This window comes from Podarcis filfolensis, assembly GCF_964270895.1.
Source record: "Podarcis filfolensis genome assembly, chromosome: 14".
NCBI classification, from domain to species: domain Eukaryota; kingdom Metazoa; phylum Chordata; class Lepidosauria; order Squamata; family Lacertidae; genus Podarcis; species Podarcis filfolensis.
In genome coordinates this window covers 6,154,185-6,172,424 of record NC_139616.1, presented here as the reverse complement: position 1 = coordinate 6,172,424, position 18,240 = coordinate 6,154,185, and the positions used below count along the sequence as shown (strand labels likewise).

The following is an 18,240-nucleotide window of genomic DNA, read 5'->3' as shown; positions in this document are numbered from 1 at the left end:
CACAGACGAAGCCACCTTAGACCAGCTCACACCATCACAGTACTGCTTCTTCCAATGGGCAGCAGCTCTCCGAAAGATCCCCAAATCTTTTATGCCAGAGGTGCCATGGCATGAAAAACAGGTGCTCATCCCACTGCATTGTGGGCCCACTCCAAGGCAGTTTCTCCTGGCTTGCATCTGTGGGCCTCACAACTGCGACAAGATGAGAACCACAACACTACAGAAACCACACATGTCTCTACATCAGAGGTTTCCAAACTTTTCATGATGGTGACATACTTTTTAGACATACGTCATTTTGTGACACAGTAATTTAGTTTTACTAGCAAACCAGAGGTTAAACTAACCCCTTTCCAGCCCCGGGAAGAGCATGGGGAGCATTTGCACAACACACCTACACAGTGCAGCCGACACACTAACGTGTTGCAACACACAGTTTGGAAAGCTCTGCTCTACATAGTTCCATCCTGATATATTTGTATATTGCGGTGTTTCGCTGGTGATATATCACTATGCTGAAAACCAGATTATTGCCCAGCCCTAACATGCACCTACTCAAAGGTACAAGTGACAGGTATGCTTTGAAGCTGATACTTTATGCATGTATTCTTGGGCATTTCCTGTGATGGGAAAGAGCGACTGCTGCCACCACTCAAAGATTGTCCTAGCTAGCAGTTTCACTTGATCACTTGTTCTGGAAACCTGCACAACCTAATCTCAGATGTCAGCAGAGGATAAGCAGGAAAAAAGAGGAAGCAACAGAGATGAGGACTCTCCATTTTTAAGCCATGGCCAATGAAACCTGGAAGATGGGGAATTCAGTTTTCAAAGATAGGAATTGATAAAGTCTCCAGGGCATAGACAGAATGCCTTCCTTTCACCGCTGAGAAATTCTGCAGTTGGATTTACTTCTGAAGAAGGCTCCTATTAAAACCTCTTTAATAAAAAAGAAAAGTGAAACTCACTGTTCCCATGATCGACTTTTAAAGATTGCCAGTGGCTGCAGACAGATGACAGATGGGGAGGAGACTGAAGGCCCCATTGCATGGGAGCGGATGCTCTCAGCACTTGTCTTTGCCCCACACCCTGCCTCTGCCCACACAGGACAGGATGCAAAAGAAGAGGCCTTTCTCTGGCCCAAGTCTGCACAACCAGACATGGGGGACAAACACTGCTCCCCAGTACTGCCCCACAGCCTCTCCTTTGGTGTGAAGCAAGACACACACTACAAACAAACAAACACGAGTTTGTTGTACTCTTGTGTTTCTCAAACGTGGGTCTCCAGCTGTTGTTGGACTACAACTCCCATCATTCCTGACCACTGGTCCTGCTAGCTAAGGACAATTGTGGTCAGGGATGAAGGGAGGTGTAGTCCAACAAGAGCTGGAGACCTAAGTTTGAGAAACATTGTATTAACCTTCCCAGCCCCCCGAAAAGATCCCCTCTTGAACCAGTACGCCACCCCATATCAAAATGAAGAGATGAGGAAGAAGAGCGGTCGGGAAGGGAGGAGAAAAACAGGAGGGGAGGAGGAAACCTGGGGGCTAATCCCCGCTCCCTGCCCCCTCGGCCGCCCCCAGCCCAAGGCTCGGCCGGCCTCCCTTGGCCCCAGCCGTGAAATGGGTCCATTTGCCGCCTCTCCGTCCTCGCCACCAGGGGGCGCCCGAGCAAATGCGACGGTGGGGGACCCGAGAGGGAGCCGCCCCGGGCCGGACAAGCAGGAGCACCGCGACGCCGCCGAATAAGGCGCAGGAGCCGCTGCCCCGCCACCCTCCGAGGCAGGAGGGGGAAGAAGCCCTCGGGCCGGCCCAGCGCAGGCTCACCTCTGCGGCAGCAGCCTCGCCCTCCGGCAGCCCCAGCACATTCCCCGGCGAGAAGGAGGAGGAGGAGGCGGCGGCGGCGGCTGCCATGGCCCCGGGAGCACAAGGCCGCCGGAATCCCTCAGCGTCTTCGCCCGACTGACGGACTGGCAAGATGAGCGACAGGCGGCCGAGCCCAGCTTTCCCTCCTCCCTTGGCCACGCCCAGATAAGCCGGGCCGCTCGCCCCGCAGCCAATGAGATCGCCGCGCCGCCCTCCGCCGCCGCGGGAAGCTCAAGGGGATTGGAGCACGGCGAGATGGCGCCCGCCCACCTCGCCTCCGCTCGTGTCAACAACAACCCCGCCCGCCTCACGGGCTTGGCGCCCCACCCATCCCCGTGTCCCGCCTTTTTCCCTCTCAGGGCGGGGTGGGGAGGAGCCAGGCCGAGCTCTGGAGGAGGAGCCACAAGTGGGCGTGGCCGGCGAGGTCTAGTCAGTCTCATCGCGTGCCCGGCCTCTTCCGAACGGGAAGCTCAGCTTGGCGATATGGCCTTGGAGCTTCTGGTTATTTGTGGGTGGGAAGCTTTAATCTGGCCTTTTAAAAAAAATTAGAGTGCGCTTTTGGATTTTTGTATGGTTTGTTTTATGCTGGTTTTATTGTGTGTGTGTGTTTCTCGTTGAGTTGCTTTTTTTGGGAGGGGGAACCAAGGGTGTCTTAATAAGTTTAAACAAAAAAAATTTTTTTTCCTTCCAGTAGCACCTTAAAGACCAACTAAGTTAGTTCTTGGTATGAGCTTTCGTGTGCATGCACACTTCTTCAGATACAGGAATTTTTTTTTTTTTTTGTTTTGACTATGGCAGACCAACACGGCTACCTATCTGTAACTGTTAATAAGTTTAATAAATAGTAATAACAATGGCCAGATTACACAACATTGATGGTAGAAAGTGAGGAGGAGTTAAAGAACCTCTTAATGAGGGTGAAAGAGGAGAGCGCAAAATATGGTTCTAAGCTCAACATCAAAAAAACGAAGATCATGGCCACTGGGCCCATCACCTCCTGGCAAATAGAAGGGGAAGAAATGGAGGCAGTGAGAGATTTGACTTCCTTGGGCTCCATGATCACTGCAGATGGTGACAGCAGTCACAAAATTAAAAGACGCCTGCTCCTTGAGAGAAAGGCGATGGCAAACCTAGACAGCGTCTTAAAAAGCAGAGACATCACCTTGCCAACAAAGGTCCATTATAGTTAAAGCCATGGTTTTCCCAGTAGTGATGTATGGAAGTGAGAGCTGGACCATAAAGAAGGCTGATCGCCAAAGAACTGATGCTTTTGAATTATGGTGCTGGAGGAGACTCTTGAGAGTCCCATGGACTGCAAGAAGATCAAACCGATCCATTCTGAAGGAAATCAGCCCTGAGTGCTCACTGGAAGGACAGATCCAGAAGCTGAGGCTCCAATACTTTGGCCACCTCATGAGAAGAGAAGACTCCTTGGAAAAGACCCTGATGTTGGGAAAGATGGAGGGCACAAGGAGAAGGGGACGACAGAGGACGAGATGGTGGGACAGTGTTCTCGAAGCTACTAATATGAGTTTGACCAAACTGTGGGAGGCAGCAGAAGACAGGAGTGCCTGGCGTGCTCTGGTCCATGGGGTCACGAAGAGTCGGACACGACTAAACGACTAAACAACAATAACGGCACAGTGACTTACTTTGCAGCCAAGCGGCAGCTCCCACCAGCAGCTCTCCTGCTTGATTTCCATCCTGGGTGGGTTGTGAGGAACAGATGCAACTTATTTATTTACTTATATATTACATTTACTGGCCCAAGGTCAGCCAGTGAGCTTCATGGCTGAGTGGGGATTCAAACTCTGGTCTCCCAGGTCATAGTCCCACACACTAATCATTATGCCACCCTCCCCTCCCTTCATTTTCCTGGTGTTTCACTGGTCTTCAACTGGTGGTTCAGGACCCTCTACTGGGTCCTGGTCTGCTCTGAGGTGGGTCACAGCAGCAGCACTGTCTGTCACCATACAAATATATGGGTGCCTATGAAAAATGGTTCCCAGGTAGGAAAAGATTGAAGATGCTTTAGATTGCAAGCCCGAAGGCCGCAACTCTCTTACTACAGTGGTACCTCAGGTTAAGTACTTAATTCGTTCCGGAGGTCCATATTTAACCTGAAACTGTTCTTAACCTGAAGCACCACTTTAACTAATGGGGCCTCCTGGTGCCACTGCGCCACCGGAGCCCGATTTCTGTTCTCATCCTGAGGCAAAGTTCTTAACCTGAAGCACTATTTCTGGGTTAGCGGAGTCTGTAACCTGAAGCGTATGTAACCTGAAGCATATGTAACCCGAGGTATCACTCTACTGGTCTTTTGTAAGGCAATTTTGAGAGCTTTTTCCTCCCAAGTGCAGGGTAAAAACCTCCTGAAATATATACCGTATTTTTGCATCTGTAAGACACCCCATGTATGGCAACCATGTAAGACGCACCCCCTTCTCATGGCAACCAATCGCCAGTCCACCCTCGGCACTATCAGTGTATAAGACACCCCCTAATTTTTGACATTTTTAAGGGGGGAAACATAGTCTTATACATGGAAAAATATGGTAGTTTCCCACATAATTTTTCAAAGGGTGTTTACTTTTCTATCCTAGCTTTGTACCTCCAAAATGGCAGATACGGCTCTGCCTCCACAGTGCTGTTATCTCAAGCCTGTGAGGTATGTTAGATTGAGAGTGACTGATCCCAAGTGAGCTTCTTGGTTGGCTGCAGAATTTGGTTTCCTGGTCCCAGTGCCAGATTAAATCCCGTGGAAGCCCCTAGGCAGCTGAAATCTGGGTGGGGTGGAGCCTCATAAATGATCTCCTAATACCTGTTTGTAATTTTCTTTCAATATCAAATCTGTATTATTTTGATCAGTTGTTGTGGGGCTCCGAAAAGGAGTGGGGCCCATAGGCATAGCTGTCAACTTTTCCCCTTTCTTGCGAGGAATCCTATTTGGAATAAGGCAATTTCCCTTAAAAAAAGGAAAACGTTGACAGCTATGCCCATAGGCCCTGCCTATTTGGTAATCTGGCACTGCTTGGTCCATCATGTTGGACCGTCCCCGTTAATTGTCTCACCAGCTGATGAAGATATTGAGATGTGACTTTGTAAAGTGGGTTTTCTAGTCAGTTTTCCAGTCTTTGGACAGCCCATACCCCTCCCCCAATTAATAACCATATATATTGGAATTGCCACAGCTCAGTAGCTGAGCATATGCCGTAATTTGCATGCAGAAGATCTCAAGATCAATCCCTGGCATCTCTAGGTGGGGTTGGGAGAGACTTCCATCCAAAACCCTGGAAAGCTACTGCCCATCAGGTGTAGACAACACTGAGCTAGATCAATCAGTGGTCTGACCGGGTCTAAAGCAGCTTCATACGTTGTGAATCATAGGCAAGGCAGTTTGAGTGCTCCAAAGCAACCTGTCAATGTGAACCATTCTTGTTTATCACATTTAATGCTTGTTTCCGTGGGGCATGTACAGGTCTTGCATACACCCTTTCCCACACACATTGCAGAGAGACACACCCTCCCCTGCGGCGTTTCTTAACACCCGTGGCCATGTAATAAATTGCTCCTCAAGTCCGGCTTAATATAAAATGTTTTATTGTTTCTGAAAACATTAAAAAAAACAAATTTTGAGCACTTTCAATAAAAAATCAACTGAAATGCTACTGCAATATCCAACTACTGTCATTTCAGCAGGTACAACAGACAACAAAACACCGGGGGTGGGGGAGAGAGAGAAGAATCTGTGCACTAGATGAAAAGGTAGAGAGGGTGGTTTTTTTCTTCTTTCCTTATAGAAAGCACAAAAGTATAGTACAAGACTTTATATAAACTTCAGATGCTGCACTGCCCAAGAAACAATTTCCTTCTTTTTCAGTTCAAAAGTCAGTGCTTATTGCAATTATTTGCAAATTCTTTACTTCATGAATTCTCATGAAAAAAATTATGCCAAAAGGGTTTTCCCCCCCAACACCAGAGCAATAAAGATAATGAGAAAGTAACGTATTTAACAATAACTAAGCAGAATTAGTAAACGTAAAAAAAAAAAAAAATGTAACAAACTGGTGATTCAGCTATGCTTGTCTGGTTAGCACAGACCCAGATCTAATACAGCGCAAAAATAATAATAATGAAAAAGAGTGGGTTACAAGAGTCTACCTAGCACTGTACAAGGTAAGTCAAGAGAACACGCATGCACATCAGGTGGTCATGTATTAACATGGTGAGGCAAACAAAACAGTTCTTTTTTTTTCTTCCTGCTGTAAGATTCTCATGTAAGAGAATAAGAAATAGAAACATCTCATTGAGATCAATGCACATTGCTACATAAGACAAGTTACCTGTCATTTGCATGACATTTTGCCTTTTAATAATGAAACACATTAAAAAAGTTTTCTGTAGTCATTGTTTTTCTCTCTTTTTTATAATCCGTGGGCCATCAAATTTGTTGCATTTATCCTAAGGAATGTGCCTGCCACAGTTCAACAGAAGCCTTAGTGCAATAGCTGAACCCCACACAGTCCAACAGGCTGGCCAGCCAAATCCAAAATATATTCTTGGCAATACTGTACATGGGGGTGCAAGTTCATTCGCCTTTAGCCAAGGAGAGCAACCCTCTGAACAACTAAAATTATCATTGTTACGCAGGGGTCTTATCTGGCAGAAGGGGGCTTCCGCCTCCCCCGGAGATGGCACGCTTTGGTGTGAAGCAGGGACTTGTCTGCAGGCAGAGCGAAGGGGTTGCAAGCACCAGGAAGAGGGAGGGGTCCAGCAAGCTGCCCATTACTACCCCAAACACATGGAGGAAACCGCAAAACAAGCACAGGCCAACAATACACAAAACCCCATTTTGGGTCTAGCACCATGAAGTGTGTGTGAAAAAATTTTGGTTCCCCAGGCCCTCCTTGCAAACCTAACTTCCATTCAATTCGCTTTTAAGTTATCGCAGAATTCCCAGAATTATCGCTTCAGTCCGATTTACCAGTGGCGTTTCAAAATTAAGGTAACAGGCCTTTCTTTTATTTATTTGGGGGGGGGGGCGGAGAGACAAAATGATAGTGGTCACATGATAAGTTTGAATGTCTCACATTTAAAATTGATTTCAATTCAGCCATCTGTAGCTTGTATCTACATTACAGTCCATGCTCAAACCTGTATCTACAATGCATCCAACACATTTTGGGTTAAAGGTAGGTCACCGGTCAAAAAAGTGCTCCACTCCCAATTGATCTGGATGTGGGCCAATCAGGAGCGCCAGACGGATGATGAAGGTGAGCAGCACATGTACCACCCCCAGGTTGCTGCACCTTCACTACCATCACCTTAGGGACAAACCAAGAGTGCCATTCTTGGAGGGGGGCAGAGAACCCAATGGGAACCTCTATCTGCACAACAGTAATGGCTGGGCAGGGTGAAGGAGGCATCCTTCTCTGCCAAGGAGTGCTCAAAATATACGCCAGCATGCCTCCTTTAAGGGCCTGTGATGTGAGAACACACACACACCAACACACACAGCTATCCTGCCACCCAGGACAAAACCTAGATGGAAAGGGGAAATCTCTTGTTTGGTTTGATTCTTTGTACTTCCAGATTTTTTTATTTAATGAAAAACACGTGTGCACACACAAATCTTAAAAATTACAACCAAAAAACATGCAGAAATCGGATTTCTCTCTTTTTAAAAAACCACAATATACTGGGTGCATGTACTATGGAAACCTCTGGGGTACCCAGGTAAGTAGTTACTGCTGTGCCCTCATCTCCAAAGTCAACTTTTCTATACACTGCTGCCTTAACTCCAGGAACACACAAGCAGTCAGGAAACTCCCCATGGCCCTTGCTCCTTGCTCCCTGCCCCCCACCCCACTGACACCGAAGGGGCTGGCTATGGCTCACATACATGGAGTAAGACGCTGGCAACCCCTGTGGGGCCTGAAATGAAGTATTGTCACAGGGCCTGGATTCCAGCACCTTGAAGCAGAGGCACAACAACACTGGGAAAACCTCCTCCTCACGAGCACATTAACCAGAACTGCTGCCCTGAAACCTTTTGCTCTGGAACTGCCCTGCATGTGCCAACAATCAAGGCACAATCTACGTCTGACCGGCTGGTAGTCTCAAAAGCCTGCCATGACTGGCTGGTGCATTTTTTGCTTGCTTTGTCTCATGGGCAGCCATTTGCAACGGCTCCTCTCTTTCTCTCCTTCTCAGAAATATTCTGGCCCTGACACCTTACTTGGGTTTTGGCAGGTGCAAAATGATCAGCCCACGTTACAAGAGGAGGCAAACACAGCACAAGCACCCAGGGAACAGCTTCCCGCAGCCTTGGACAATGGATCTGGCAAAAGGTTTTCCAGGTGAAGTCACAGTTCTGGCACAGATCCTTCTGCCTGAGTAAGGCCCCAGCTGGCTAATGGCTGACTGTTCTCTCTTCACAGCCCTTTGAAAGGCAATGGCCACAGTCCCCGGGCAGCTCCTGCTGGGCGCATCCGCGTGCAACAGGCGGAAATGGGGCACCAACAAACCTATGTATCTTTCCCCATCCATTTCCATTGGGTTTGTGCAGGGTAGCTTCTGAAATACATGCCATGGCATGTCTGTACACCATGGCATCTAGTAGCACTTATGGCTCTATGAAAATTGTTCTTCCTATCAGCTTCTCAGGAAAGAGCAGAGGGGCTGCACATCAGTGAAGAGGCAACTGCTTTTCTGCACCCTCAAATGTTGTTTACAAGTGAGAATGGATGGGTTGGGGCCATTTCCACCTTAACTTCAGGTTGCTCCAATTCTGATAAATAAATAGGAAACAGAACGGAATGAAGTCTCAAGGCTCAGAATTACATTTCCTCTCAAGGATATTAAAACCAATAAAAACAGATAGATTTTTAAGCTGAGATTTTCAAGCAACTAAAGAAGGCTAAGCACACACACACACCCCACACACTTTCCAATAAAATTTTAGTGCTTCTTTCTCATTCCTTGATAGTTCCTATCTGTCGCCCCCCCTTTTAGCCCTTTATTGTCATTTTAAGTTGTATTGGTGTCTAAGTATAGCGTTCTCACACCATCCACCTTCTAAGCTGTATGGTTAGTTTTTACCCAAGTCTTCCTCCGCCATTATCCACAGCTGGGGCCCCCACCTCTGTGCTTCTCTAACAGCAATGAAACAGAGGAGGCGATAGCGAGCCCAGAATCTTTGGGAAGCAGCCATTTAAAGTCCATCACCCAACCAAGCAACCTGTGCTGATATACACAGGGAACTCTTGCCTCCTGGACCGCTTCCCCCGTTTCCTCTACAGGCTCGCTCCTCACAGATGTGTGCAGGCCCTCCAGCGCAAGGGATGCGCCAGCGTGTGCAAGGGCCCTGTGTCCACACCCAAGTGCACGCAGCCCTCTCCATCCAAGGAACACGGTTGCTGCGTGGCCTCCACTCCTTCCGGTGCAGCTTGCTTGGTAACCCAGGGAACAGCAGCCCAGCAAGGGACTCAGGGCGGCACTGGCTGAAATGAACAGAGGGAGGAGCAGCCAGGTAACACTGCTTGGGGAACTGGCGAGCCCCTTTCCTTAGCAATTTAGACTCACTACACTCTTGGAACCTCCCCGGTCACTTTTTCTTTTACAACAGCAAAAAAGTGCTGTTCGGTAAGTAATTTTTTTTTAAATCTAATACTGGCTCTGGATCAGGCTGTATCCTTCAGAAAAGTCTTTAAAACGGGTAAGACTGAATATTCCCTGCTGAAGAATAGAGCAGCTGGTGGAGCAAAAGGTGTTGGTTGTTGTTGGGTTTTTTTTCGTTTTGTAAAAATGCCACAATTAAGTCATAGTCAATGTTTCTGCTGCAGGGAGGCACTTCCATTAAGACAAATACAAAGTGTCTGTCTGTCTTTTAGATACAGTGTGCTACATACATCATATTACATATATTTATTTAATTTTTTTAATCTTTTTTTTTAAAAAAAGATTCAACCCAACATTTCAACAGCAGGATGGTCCTTGCTCTCCATCCAATCGAAACCTGCCGAAGCCATTGAGTTAATGGACTCGTTGCAGATCTGCTGGAACAAGGGGTCATTCTTTAACTCTTCCAGTGTTGCTTCATCGTCCTGGCCCTGCTGGTGAGCCGGGTCAAAGAGCAGGTTTGCGTCCAGCGTGTTCAAATCATTAATGCTGCCCGAGAGCTCGGAAGCCAACCTGATGTCATTGGAGAAGACGGAGGCCACGTTGCTGAGATCAGAAGCCACCTGGTTGGCCAGCTGCTGGCTGCTCTGGAGGCTGCCCTCACCCAGGAAGTCTTTCACGGTGCTGCTGAAATCCAGCTGTTCCTGCTGCTGCTGCTGCTCCTCCTCCTCCTCCAGAGGCTCCGATTGTGCTTGGTTATCTCCGGGAGCAAAAGGGATGTGATCGGCGCTGCTGCTCTTCGTGAGGTAACTTGGTGTTTGGAATTCGAAAACCGAAGGGCTGGGGCTGAGCACGTTCTGGCCGTTGGCACTCGGAAACGTGGAAGAGGAAGTTTCTAAAATCTGGGTCAGGTTCATCCTGGCTGTGTAGTTGGAGGGCATGTTGTTGATCCCCAGGCCCCTCACCGCGTCATCGTTATCCGAATCGAGCTTGTTCAGCAAGACATTTGTTATCTTCTTAGAATTCGCCTGCTTCTGAGGAGGCGGGAAAGCCGTCTGCATCATGACGGTCAAAGGGACTGACTGGCTCCTCTGCGCAAGGCTGCTGGCACTCGTGTCCGCGTGGACGGCGCTGAACGTGTTGTGGACTTCCGGAGTGACGGGGCTGCCGAAGGGTGCTGCGGTCGCGGCCGTCGTCGTGCTGGAGCGCAGCACATTGCCAGCAGGGCAAGCGGTGCTCCCACTGAGATTGCGCTGGCGGTGGACGGCAGGGCTGACGCTCCGGCACCTGAAGCTGCTGTTATGGGAGGAACCTGCCCCTTTGCCGTCCAGGGGCGCAGGCACAGCGAAGCCCTCCTGCTTGCTGCCGGCGCTGCTGACAGGAGAGACAGGAGTCACGCGGCCAAAATGGGCGTCGTGGTGCCGCGGCTGAGACTGGTAGGACTGGCCGGGAACGGCGAAGGCGTGGGGCTTCCTGAAGCGGTCTTCCACCAGCTCCTGGTAGCTCGGGAGGATTCCATGGCTGGAGACGGGCGGGTTGCTCACTCCGCTGTACCCGGCGTTCATCCACTCCAGCTTGGTTTTGTCGGGGTGCGTGGCCATGGGCCGCTGCATGGGCTTGACGGGGCTGCTGGAGACGATGCTAGCGTCATGGTAGGCCATGCTGGAGCTGATGGGCGTGAAGGCAAAGGGGTTCCTGCATTCCACGGGGCTCGGCGGGACGCTGCTGCTGCAGTTGGAATGGGGAGTGCCGATTGGCGTGTGCCGGCTGCTCCCCAGGGCACTGTCGACGGGCGTTGTCTGAGCCATCCTGGAGCAGGGGCTCTCTCGCGACACGCCCTGCGATCCCGCAATGAGTTCGGACGTCGGAGTGGGCGTGGGAGTAGGTGTTGGGGTGGGCGTGGGCGTTGGGGTGTGGACAGGGGTGCCGCTGTTGTGGATCGGGTGGTAGAAGTGGGTGCTGCTCGCGTGAGAGGACAGGGATGCCCCCTGGGCCGCCCCCTGGCTCTGGAGGGCCATGCCCAAGGAGCTTCCGTACAGGTGAGAGCTGTTCATGGACATCTGCTCCTCCATGAGCACCAACTCCTCCACGATGCTATCCTGGGTCAGGTCGTCGTCGAAGGAGAAGAAGTTCTCGTTGGACTGCGAGGCGGCATCCTCAAACTCCTTGAGCTCCGGCTGCAAAGCTAACTGGCTTGGCGCCTGCGCTTGCAGCTGCTGCTCCAGAGAGGGCTCTGGCCCCTGGCTCTGCACCTGCTGGCCGTAGGCAGCTGCCTGCTGGAGCCCTTCAAAGTGCACTGGCTCCCAGACAGACTTCGGCAAGGCCTCCGAGCCGCCAGCGTGTTCCGCAAGAGCCATAACACCGACGTCCTCCTGCAGCGGCTGCTGCTCGCAGTTCAGAGGGGCAAAGTCGGAGCTCTTTGCAAGATGCTGCCATATGTTGGGGCTAAAGCCGTCACTGGGCTGGGAACTGCTTTCTAAGACAAACACGTTCCCTTCCAACTTCACTTTGATGTCTGAAGAGGAGTCTGCCAGCTGCTGCCCTAAAGTGGGATCGCTGGAGTCAAGAACAAGGTCGGCGTCCAGGGGGCAAGTGGTCACTAAGCTGCTGGGCACCGCAGAATGGACTTTGATGGTCACCTTGCCAGGCACCTGCACAAGTGCTGCAGCCCCTTCGCTCTTGGCCACAGCCACCACTCTCTGCTGCACTTTCTTCACACCTCCCACTTTTGGGGCTTCTGTGCTGGCTGCAGAGACCTGCCCCACAGAGAGCTTCTTGACTGGGGGGCCCTGGGAGTCTGTAAAGGCAGATGGCAGCCGCTTCCTTGGGCTTTTAGCACACACTTTGTCACCACCGGGAGGCACAGGGATGCTGGTGCCAGAGAAGGTCTGCATAGCAACCGAGGGAGTGATCGTGCCAGGACTGATCTCCAATGTGGGAACAGGGCGGGATTCAGTGGGCTGGGCAAGGCTTTTCCTTCCTGCTTCCTCGGCTCTCGGGTCACAGCCCTGGACACACTTCCCTTCTCCGCGGACCTCCTCGGCTTGACCTTTCCACAGTTCTGCTTCACCTTTCCTCTGCTGCCCAACTGAGGTGCTCAGAGCAACCTTTGCAACTTTAGAGGCGTCTGAGTTCTCTTGGCACCGCAGCACTGTCTCCTCCAGGGCTGCCTCTGGCTCCATTTTGACCTCAACTGAAGACGCAGAGGGAGCCAAGCCTCCTCCTGCTGCTCCTCCACTGCCACCAGCTTTGGGCCCTGGAGACTGAAGCGAAACGACGGACCCATTCTGAATCTGCGGGACAGTCCTCAGCTCGTCGGCTGCTCCAGAACTGCTGACCACTGAAGGCGTGTGCTTGACCGGTGTGCTGCCAGCGCTGCTGCTGCTGCTGCTCGGAGCGAGGGAGATGGTGGTCATTTTCACCACGTTCATGTGCTGAGCAGGGACAACAGTCTTAATGGGGCTGCTTGTGAAGAGCACTGTCGTTGGGGATCGGATGGTGAGGGCACTGGTGTTGGCAGGCTTGGGCAGGATCTGAGGGTAGCGGTGCCTGGCAGAACGATCACCCACAGGGCTGGCGGGAACATTCTGGGGGGTCTTTGGTGACTGCTTGACCGACTGCATATGCTGGGTGACCACTTGGACGTTGAGCGGGAGAACTTTGCCATCGGCTGAACCCACAGGACTAGGCGACGTCACCAACTGCCGGGTCCTCGGCACCTGTTGGGGGAGGGAAATAAGGTTCCAGTTACTCCTCTTATAAAACCAGTCACCCAGCAAAACTAAACAGATCGAATTTGGTCTATAGAAGGCAAGTTTCCTTCCTGTCCACTTCCACTACTTCCTGTTTGACACAGCCCCCCATCCTACAATCTCCCATGCCCTATGTTTTTTAACTCTCTGACCTACTCATGTCAATCAAAAATCAACTCCTGCAGCTTCCAAACACATGTGTCTCTTCCCCCTTCTCAAAAAAAGGCTTCCTCAACACCTCCTGCCCCACCAACTATTGTCCAAACTCCTGGAGTGGGCTCTCCACTGACACTCATCTTTTGTCCACTCTGCTGCACTGACAGTCCACAACCCTCACAAAATTGCCAAGGATCTCTTCATTCCCATCGTCAAACTCCCATGTGACTCCCTGTGACTGCCACATGTTGATTCTCAGCTGCACCTTTTCCCTACCTCTCTACCTGCCTTATTCCACTTTTTCAGCAAGGGAGACTCCTCCCCTCCCTCTCCCCCCCACCCAGGCTTCCTTCCGACCTTCGGGTGACCTCAGCAAGGAACAAGAAATGAGAGCATAGCTGCATTTCCCAATTGTCAGGGATCTTGCAAAGTACATGAAAGCACAAGGCCACAGGCGCAAACCTGCATAAAATCCGTAAATGCTAGTTTATTATTTATAGATTCACGCTTAGATTTTAAATGTCACAGAAGGCCAAGCCAGGTAATACCCTGATCCAAATCACACCAGAAAAGTTCTACAATAAATCTGCACCCCACCCTCGGATCACCCTAAATCACTTTTGCTTCCATTTGTTTAACCCCATTTAATTTCCAAAAAACCCTGCTACAAATCAGTTCAATTCCTTCCATGTATTCCCCCCAAATCAATCTCCAGAGAAAATAACTTTGAATTCATCTGTCTTCCTCTACTAATCATCATACACAGTACCCAAGATAACTCCACCCCAATTTATTACCCACCTGGAAGCCCATGGGGAGGTCAGCAAAAGGTTTAGGGCCCACTGTGTCTACCAAGATCCACACCAACAGCTTACCGTTATAGGGCTGGGAACAGCAGCCACGACAATGCCAATGGGCTGAGGAGACAAGATGGCTGGGCTCCCATTGGAAAGGCTGGTGACCCCATTGCTGGTGGTGCCCTCCACCTTCTTGGCCGGGGACTCTCCTGGCAAAGGCGACTGCAGCTTCTGCTCCTGCTGCTTCTTCTGGATCTTCCGCTGCAGCTGCTGCTTTGCATCAACTGGGGAGGACAGAGTCTTCACCTGGGGCTGGAAGGAATTGCTCTCCGCGGTTGGGACAAAAGCCGAAGGCTGGGGGATCCCTTTGATTCCTGGAAAAGATGAGGAGGAGGGCGGGTAAGGCAGGCCTGCCATTTGAGCACCAGCCTTCCTGCTGTGTTGGACCAGAACTCCCATCAGCCCCAGCCAGCTCAGTCTTACGATGCTGTGGCTGATGGGAATTGTAGTCCCAAATGGCAGGGGGCACCAGCATGGGAAATGACGGCCCACACAATCCTCGGCCGAGCTCTTCGGACGCAGTTCGGGTTCACTTGCACAGGAGAGGGTTGTGCCCTCAGGTACCTGGAGGAGCACAACACCAGGCTTATCAGCAACACCACAACTGCAAAAGCCACACAGTCTGCTTAACCACAACTATTGTCCAAGTTCAAAGGCGGTCGTTGTGACTGCTGGTCAGCTGCTGCAGTAACCTCCTTTAAAGGCGTGCATTTGGCACTAATCAGCTGACTGGTGCAGGGTGTGTGCCTTCAAAGGGCCATGCTTTATCCCTTGGCTATGGTATTGAATTGGGAGCTCACATTAAGCTTCCAGTTATCCCTCTGTAGTCTTGGACATACCTGCCCCACATATGACATCACATAGGCATGGTTTGTGGGGAAACACCTCATGAGCCAAGCTGGGACCTGTGCCAGGCCTAACTGGGCCTGAAGGCTGGGAGTTTCCCACTGCTGCCTAAGAGCACCTCAAATGCCTGGCAGGAGGTGGTAGTGACCTCATCTCTGTGGGACACAAGTCTCCTCCTTGTATACAGAAATGAGAATGGAAGTCCCTCACCTTTGTAAAATGGAAATAACAACAACTAAACGATTGTCAAGTCCACCTGCTGCAGGAGTTTGTAGGCCCTCCTGTATTGCAACCAGATAGCTGGTGGGTCTTTCCATGGTGCAGAGTTAGGCCTGTTTCCCCCCCTCTCCACTGAGTCATTGCTGCAGCTCTAGACAAGAGACCTAATGTTTCCCAGGCAGATAAGAGATGCTTGCATGCCAAGTGGCACACGGACTTTCAGGAGAAAAGGCCTTCCTCAGACTGCACTGCTTCTGGTCATACAGTGGGGAAATATTTCACAATAAAATACCCTGCATACAGAAAACCCACCTATCAGGTGAAATAGCAGGATCCCACTGCAGGGACTGTAACACCCTCAGTTTAATATAGGAAGGAATTTGTCCCAAGTGGCCTCCTTGTTAAAGTTTCTTTCTTTAAGAAGTACTTGCAAACCGCTAATATGTTTAATATTTCTAAGCAGTGTACAGGATAATGGAACTCTAACTACACACTCACACACACACACACACACACAGAGAGAGAGAGAGACAGACAGACAGACAGACAGACAGACAGACAGACAGACAGACAACATGCAATAATCCTTGGAGCCAGTGCAGAGAAAACTCTTCTCCCCAAACCGGATTACTGACAGGCCAACAAGAATGAACCAAAAGTCCCAAAATGCCTTTCCAAGAGAAATCTGTTGAGATTTCAGCATGGGCCCACCACGCTCATATTTATAGCAGGGGAATATGAACCCTCCAACCCTTATAACATGGAAAACGCCAACAGTTTTTCTCCTCCCAGGAACAGCACATCAAGTGGTGCACTAAGCCAAACCTCCTCACCTGCCGGGGCACCAGCCATCACGGTTAAAGCTGCCATTGATTTAGTGCCTATGTAGTGGCTTTTGACCAGGTAGCGGGCCAGATCCAAGACGGAATCGAAGGGCTGGCTCAGCACTTTCTGGGCCCACTGGCAGACCAGCTGGCAGGCAGCTGACACCACCTCTTCGTCGGCACTCTGCAGGTGCCCAGAGGACTCTGCCCCTTCCAGCTGAAACAAAAACAAAAAGGAGAGCCTGAGCAACAGCAACAGCTTTGCTATAGTACGTGAAAAGTACACAGCATTTCAATCTAGCCATGGAGATTGGGGCTAGTACTGAGCTGCTGCTTAAGGAAGGCCTAAGCGAGGGTTTGCTGATGCTTTGCTTCCCTTGAAAAGGACTCACTATTTTTGCCACATGCTCCATGGTGTCCCTTCCATAACATAATAAGGTAAGTAAAAGAATTCTGGCATTATGTTGGGGTTCTTGAAGGACCTGAAGTGGGTTTTCCACTCTGATTTAGCCTTTTAAAATTATTTCAGACACTGTCATGGCGGCTCTGCAAAATTTCCTACACCTGATATAAAACATATATCTAAGCTTCAGTAACCATTTTAACAAAAGGAAACTGAAAACAGGTTTGCTCATTTCAAAAAAGTACTTATGGAATGCCTGCGGGGAACTTCCAGATGTTGTTAGTCTCAATCAGTCCCCATCAGCCAACATGGCCAATGGTTACGGATGGTGGTGATGGGAGTCTGGAGTGTGGCAACATCTGGAGGGCCCCCAAAGATGCTCCCCCCCCCAAAAAAGTTATGGATAAAATCTGCCCCCTCTTTTAATGCCATTTCCCACACTACTGCTTGCAGACATGAGGTGGTCACATCTGCATTTGGACAGATGCAAAAATATATGGTGAAAACATGCTCTTTGTGTCTTGTGGCAGGCACCTGGCCCCAAGCTTTCCAAAGTGACACGCAGTATATTTCTGAAAGCTCTTCCCGCCCAATGTGTACACAAAATGTAACAAGCTCAAGTGTCAGAGGAGTCTTTGACTTTATGGTTTACCTTGTGTTTTAAGAAGTTGCTCCTTCTTCCCATTTACTGCATAATGAAATCCCTTAGTTTTAAACATTCCAACTTCTGCAAAGCAAACCCAGTGATCTTTAATTCTGCAACGCTAAGCTGTCAGCTTTCCTTAAAGCCCTTTTGTTCTACCTAAAAGGTCTTAATCATTCTGCCCAACAGCTCAGGTGTCTACTTTACCCCATCGGCAGTTTTGTGGAAGTCAAGGTTGGGGAGTGTCGGCATCTGCACAAAAGCTTTCTTCCGAAGTCCACTATAGCAATACGTGATTTTTAAAAATTAAGGTGTAAATAATTGTAAAATTGCAGTATTTCCCTTTGCATTAAATTAACTTTCTTACACAGACCTAACATAGATACAAAGCTGATTGGTCAACAGAACGTCCTTTCTGAATTTAAGAGCAAAAATGCAGGTGTGATCCAAAAATGATCAAGGGTTAAGAGAGGAGCTCTGTCTTTCTATTGTTCCTTCCAGGCCTTCAATGGACCCCCACTCTTCTAGTGAGGCAAACTGCCCCCCTGTGCTCCCCCTACTCATGGCCAAAGCTACCTTTGCCTCACCACTGCCATTGTCTGCTTGCTCTTGCCAGACAATGTCAATGAGCAAATGGCCAGCCTTCTTTCTCCTGCTCCTCCCTGCCACTGTTGCTTCCTTGCAAGAGTGAAGGACAGGTGAACAAGCAGGCTGCCGCAGTGAAGAGGAGGAACATCTCCAGGGGAATGCCACCCTTTGATGCTGACCCTGATTTCCAGGAAAGTTAAGTGAAATGGTTTCAAAAACATTTCGACAAAGGATATTTTGATTTTCCTCTTGTGCCTAGACGGCGAGCCTTCATGTTGGGGAAGACATTCTTCATGATCTTCCCAAAGTCAGCAGCACTTAACGGATGGTATCCAAGATTGTCACAATAGCTCCTGAAACAAAAGGGAAGCAAGTAGAAATGAATAAGAGCAGGACTGGGGCAAGGCTGATACCCAGCTCTACCTCTCCTTTAAATCAGAACCAGTGAAGGCGGTTAAGGTCCTGTGTGA

The 18,240-nt window shown here is 49.8% G+C and overlaps 2 protein-coding genes across 6 annotated transcripts in view; both read right to left on the bottom strand.

Annotated features, from left to right (window-relative positions):
• The window catches only part of NEDD4 (NEDD4 E3 ubiquitin protein ligase), a 49,878-nt gene extending 47,859 nt beyond the window's left edge, over positions 1-2,019 (bottom strand). The window contains exon 1 of one of the 4 annotated variants that reach the window (XM_083586267.1): positions 1,824-2,019. In XM_083586267.1, coding sequence (XP_083442393.1) covers positions 1,824-1,910 — 87 coding nt within the window. In that variant the 5' untranslated portion in view covers positions 1,911-2,019. The remainder of the gene's footprint in view (positions 1-1,823) is intronic. The other 3 variants (XM_083586268.1, XM_083586269.1, XM_083586270.1) reach the window with 3 other exon arrangements.
• A 3,426-nt stretch (positions 2,020-5,445) lies between these two features.
• The window catches only part of RFX7 (regulatory factor X7), a 46,836-nt gene continuing 34,041 nt past the window's right edge, over positions 5,446-18,240 (bottom strand). For both annotated transcript variants that reach the window (XM_083586173.1, XM_083586174.1), the window contains exons 5-9: positions 18,007-18,123; positions 17,390-17,474; positions 16,146-16,353; positions 14,266-14,561; positions 5,446-13,201 (exon numbers count right to left, since the gene is read on the bottom strand). In XM_083586173.1, coding sequence (XP_083442299.1) covers positions 9,827-13,201; positions 14,266-14,561; positions 16,146-16,353; positions 17,390-17,474; positions 18,007-18,123 — 4,081 coding nt within the window. In that variant the 3' untranslated portion in view covers positions 5,446-9,826. The remainder of the gene's footprint in view (positions 13,202-14,265; positions 14,562-16,145; positions 16,354-17,389; positions 17,475-18,006; positions 18,124-18,240) is intronic.